General features: G+C 42.1%; 1 protein-coding gene across 1 annotated transcript in view; it reads left to right on the forward strand.

Annotated features, from left to right (window-relative positions):
- Positions 1 to 5,131, forward strand: part of Dnajb11 (DnaJ heat shock protein family (Hsp40) member B11) — a 16,785-nt gene that overhangs the window by 6,136 nt on the left and 5,518 nt on the right. The window contains exons 3-4 of the mRNA XM_005344745.2: positions 2,436 to 2,533; positions 3,830 to 3,962. Coding sequence (XP_005344802.1) covers positions 2,436 to 2,533; positions 3,830 to 3,962 — 231 coding nt within the window. The remainder of the gene's footprint in view (positions 1 to 2,435; positions 2,534 to 3,829; positions 3,963 to 5,131) is intronic.

The following is a 5,131-nucleotide window of genomic DNA, read 5'->3' on the forward strand; positions in this document are numbered from 1 at the left end:
AGACAGACAGACAGACAGACAGACAGACAGACAAGGTGTCACTATGTAGCTCTGGCTATCCTGGAACTAACTGTGTAGACCAGGCTGGCCTCACGATGCCTGGCTTTATGTTCTGCTCTTGATAATGAATCCGCAGTGCTCTTTATCCATAACTGAACGGGCTATACATATCTCACTTATGAAATTGAGGATTATTTGGCCCTAACTACCTTTGTGGTATTGTTGCAGATTTTCTCTTTTTTTTTTGTGTCATTCAAACCTTTTTGCCTTTCTCCCAGGTAAATTATTGTGCACAGATCAGAACATTCACACAGTTCAAAGACTCTTTAGCAAATAAAAGGGTTCTTTTTTTTTTTTTTTCTTTTGCTCTGCTGAGGTAAGATTGATTATTGTATTTTAGCTAGTTGAGAGTCTGTATAGCAGTTGGCTAGTCAACTACTCCCCTTCACCCCACCTCTAAAGTAGACCGAGGAGAGTGGAAAGCACCCTTGACTCTAGCTAGCTACCTGCAAACTGAGCTAAACGCATCTCTTGAGCTCTGGGATTAAACCCGGACTGAGCAACATAGGGAGGAGTTTACACATGCCCAAAGGAAGATTGAAAGCTCTTTCGTTTTCAAAAGTATGTATGTGTGTTTATGCTTCAGGTTTCTAAAATAAAAGAACTTTTCTATGTTTTATTTTCAACAGTTATTATTTATACATGTATGCATGTGTATGAGTACAGGACACACAGAGGTCGCAGGCATCAGGTACCCTGGAGCTGTGGTTGCAGGTGGTTGTGAGCCGCCCAGCATGTATGCATGTGTATGAGTACAGGACACACAGAGGTCGGAGGCATCAGATGCCCTGGAGCTGTGGTTGCAGGTGGTTGTGAGCCGCCCGCATGGCTGCATGTGTATGAGTACAGGACACACAGAGGTCGCAGGCATCAGGTGCCCTGGAGCTGTGGTTGCAGGTGGTTGTGAGCCGCCCGCATGGCTGCATGTGTATGAGTACAGGACACACAGAGGTCGGAGGCATCAGGTGCCCTGGAGCTGTGGTTGCATGGCGCTGGGAGTCAAACTCGGGTCCTCTGCAGAGCGGCGTGTGCTCTTCGTCTACTCAGCACTCCCCTCGTCTTTATTTTTTAAATTAATAAGCTTTTAAAGAGAAATTATGTGGGTGAATGTCCCTGCTTGTCTGTAGGCATACTTTGTGCATACCTGTTGTCCATGGAAATCAGAAGAGGGCACTGAACCCCTGGAACTGGAGTCATGGGTGGGTGTGAGCCACCATGTGGGTGCTGCTGGGAACTAAATCTAGGTCCTCTATAAGAGCATCAAATGCTATTAACTGCTGAGCCGTCTTTTGAGCCCTCTTTAAAACTGACATACAAAGTAATGGATTTCATACATAAATATTTTTATACTTAGTTTTTAATCAATCCCCTATATACATTTTTTTCTTCTTGCATGTTGAAAGCAAATTTTTACATGCTTAGAAACAAATTTTTTCTTACATTCTTTGAATCACACAAACATTAAGCAGGCAGTGAAATTTACTCTAAAAACATAGAGTAATGTTCATTAATATTTTCTCAACAATGTATTTCTTAACAAATATTTTCTTGAACTGAAGATGTCACAAAGTTACATGCTTGCACGTGCACGCGTGCGTGCACACACACACACACACACACACACACACACACACTTAAAGCAGACAACATTCTTTTACAAATGGATTTGTATGCATACCAAAGTATGAAAAAAAAGAAGTACGAAAATGTAGCTATGGATTTTACTTCAGGGCCCATGAGCCCTTTTTCTTGGCATGCCCATCTTCTAATGTGTGGTGTGTGTTACAGGGGTGAGTAGTGTTTTTAAAACTACTAATTTAGTGCACCTATCAGTCATGATAATCTACCATAGTTATATTCTAGCTCACAGTTTAGTGAGAAAATTATTAGCCTTGGAATTGAATTGCCTAGAAAATTACCCTGCATAGTAATTTCCTCTTTCTTGGTGCCTTCTCAACCTTCACAGTCACATTTCTTAAATACCATTCTTAAAGTACTAAATCAGCTTCAATAACTTGAAGCTAAAAGCATGAACTGGGCAATGTGGAATAGATAGGGCATCAAGAGTTCAGTCTGTTAAAACAGCCTGTTAGTCGTGGTGCTTTATGTCTAGGATTCTACTCAGGAGGCTAAGGCAGGTTGAGCATGAGTTTGAGGTCACCCAGGGCTATATTTGGAAGTCTAGGCCAGCCCGAGCCATGTAGGAAGACCTTATCTCAAAACTCTAACACAAACACAAGGTAATAACTTTAAATATGCCTTAATACCATATGATGAAAATCACACTCTCTGGAAGGATGGAAGCCAGCTGTAGACATGAGTGTATCTTAACTGACTGACAGAGTATGACACTTTCCCCACTCTGTGTATCCCAGGTTCTGTCAGACAGTGAGAAACGGAAACAGTACGATACTTATGGGGAAGAAGGCTTGAAAGACGGTCATCAGAGCTCCCATGGGGACATCTTCTCACAGTAAGTTGTTTGCCCGTTTGCAGAGTATTACATCCTGAGACATCCATTTAGGCAGCACTAAATGAATTATTCTCAGAAGCAGAGGACAGCGTTGCCTCTGTTTCATCCTGTGGACAACAAAGGGGTGGCTGTGATAGTCCCCATCAGAGAAGGAAGTCATAGGGTCTCTTGACCTCCTATCGCACTTGGCTTGCTGGGAACTGAGGATGCTGGAATGCTAACACACACTTCTCACTCTGAACCCTCCTTGTTGACACTTGACTCCATACATCATGACGTTTTATACCAGGAGATCTAAGCCAGAGTTCACTCTGTGATTATAAACAGAAAGATGCTTGCATCTGCGCTTGTGTGGTGTGAACCTTCATTTCTTCAGATTCCCAAAGGCTTCTGTGGACCTGCGCCTCAAGTGAGATTAGTTCCATGTGGTTATCTGTTGAGCCTGAACTTACACTGAAGCGATGTTGGAGACGTCAGAAGGAGAAACTCCCCTCCTCTACGCGGCCCTTTCTCTTCAGCTGAAGGGTTCAGAGTGCAGGCATCTGACAACTCCAGCTGGGAGTCCTTTCATTACCTCAAACACTGATTCCAACCTTGTATAGGCCAGGACTTCCTTTTCACTATGGATTACAGTGTCCCGAGGCTTTGCTTCCAACTTGAAACAAGTGCCCAAGGCTTTTGTACAGAGTGGTAGCTTCTTTGTCCAAGTCAGTCTCTCAAGAGCACATGTAGTGAACACACGCAATATGTTTAGATGTCTTAAGATCACATTAAAGAATTCCTTAAATTAGGCCTGGTGATGGTGCGCACCTTTAATCCCAGGTAGAAGCAGGTGGATCTCTGAGTTTGAAGCCAGCCTGGTCTACAAAGCAAGTTCCAGGATGTTCAGGACTACACAGAGAACCACCCCCCAAAAAAACCCCAAAAAACAAAACTTTAACCAGAAAGTTTAAATTGCATGGGATTATCTATATTAGACCCTTTTTTATTAGGTCTGTCATGTCTGGATTTCCTCAGTATTGAAATGGATTATTTCATTGATTGAGCCAACATTGAATCCATTGATACGCTGTGTGTTCCTGTATTGCTGTTGTGTATGAATCATATTGTGTTTTTATAGTGGGAGGCAACCTGATACTATGTAAATTAAAATTTGATAAAATATACTGATATTAAAAATGTCTATTTATATAGTGTGCTGGTAGGAAGCAGTATTTTATCAGTGTGAAGAAAATAACTAATTGTGAGACATAGGATTTGAGTTCTTTTCCTGATGAATTTGCCGTCTATCTACAGCTTCTTTGGAGATTTTGGCTTCATGTTTGGAGGAACCCCTCGTCAGCAGGACAGAAACATCCCAAGAGGAAGTGACATCATCGTCGATCTCGAAGTTACTTTAGAAGAAGTGTACGCCGGAAACTTTGTGGAAGTAAGTTCACAATACACCTGCTCACACTGATGCACAGAACTTGCTCTTTTGACCAAAAATCAGAGATTTTAATGTCCTTTTTGTCTTTTAAAGGACAAGAGGGAGTGACTGACACACAATTGAATTAATCCTAATCCTAATTCCTAACACTCACAACTGAGCTCATTACCTAGCCCAAGAACTCAGTGAAACAGCACCGTGCCTTTCCTGCTGTGTGCTGCTCCGCATCTCATCCCCTACGTCACCACAGAGATAACTTTACCATTGCTATTCTGGTTTATTACACGTACATGAACCTAAGTGTATTTTTGTTGTCTTTGAGTCTGTAAAGATGGCATATCGTCATTTTTGAGACAGACTTGTTCCTATAAGTCATGCTTGCAGCTGTCAGTCTGCTGAATAAAATCCCATGGTGACCATCAGTAGGGTTGTTTGGTTTTGTTTGGTCTTTAGCTCCGAAAGAGTCCTATACGTGAACATTCCTGTATGTATTCTACTTACACGTAAGCAAGGATGTCTCTGACATGGATAAGTGTAAGAGTAGAATAGCTGGATCGTGTTAGCACACATTCATGCTTCATGAGAAAACGCTATAGGATGTTTGAAATTGTCTGTGTCAACACTCAGCATGCCATGACAATTTATGAGGCTCAGTAGATTTGCTCCCCTGCCCCCTAGTACTGGAGCTGTGAGAATTGAACCTAAGGCTTCACACATGTTGGCAGGCACTCTACCCGTATGGGATGCTACCTCATTGTGGTCTTGGTTTGTGCTTCCTAATTACCAGCTAGGATAAGTCTCTTTTTTTGGCGCTGTTTATTTCCTCTTGTGAAATGCTCCTTTGCCGTGTGCCCTGTTTGTCTTTCTCTTGTTGACTTAAGACCACTTCATTCTTGCTACTGTTTTTTGTTAGCCATAAGACAGATATATCTGCCCATTTATAATATAACTTGTCTTTTTTTTAATTATTTATTTATTATGTATACAATATTCTGTCTACATGTATGCCTGCAGGCCAGAAGAGGGCACTAGACCTCATTACAGATGGTTGTGAGCCACCATGTGGTTGCTGGGAATTGAACTCAGGACCTTTGGCAGAGCAGGCAATGCTCTTAACCGCTGAGCCATCTCTCCAGCCCGATTACAGTACTTTTGTTTTGAGCCCTGGA

Source organism: Microtus ochrogaster, chromosome 2 (genome assembly GCF_000317375.1).
Source record: "Microtus ochrogaster isolate Prairie Vole_2 chromosome 2, MicOch1.0, whole genome shotgun sequence".
Classification (NCBI taxonomy): Eukaryota; Metazoa; Chordata; class Mammalia; order Rodentia; family Cricetidae; genus Microtus; species Microtus ochrogaster.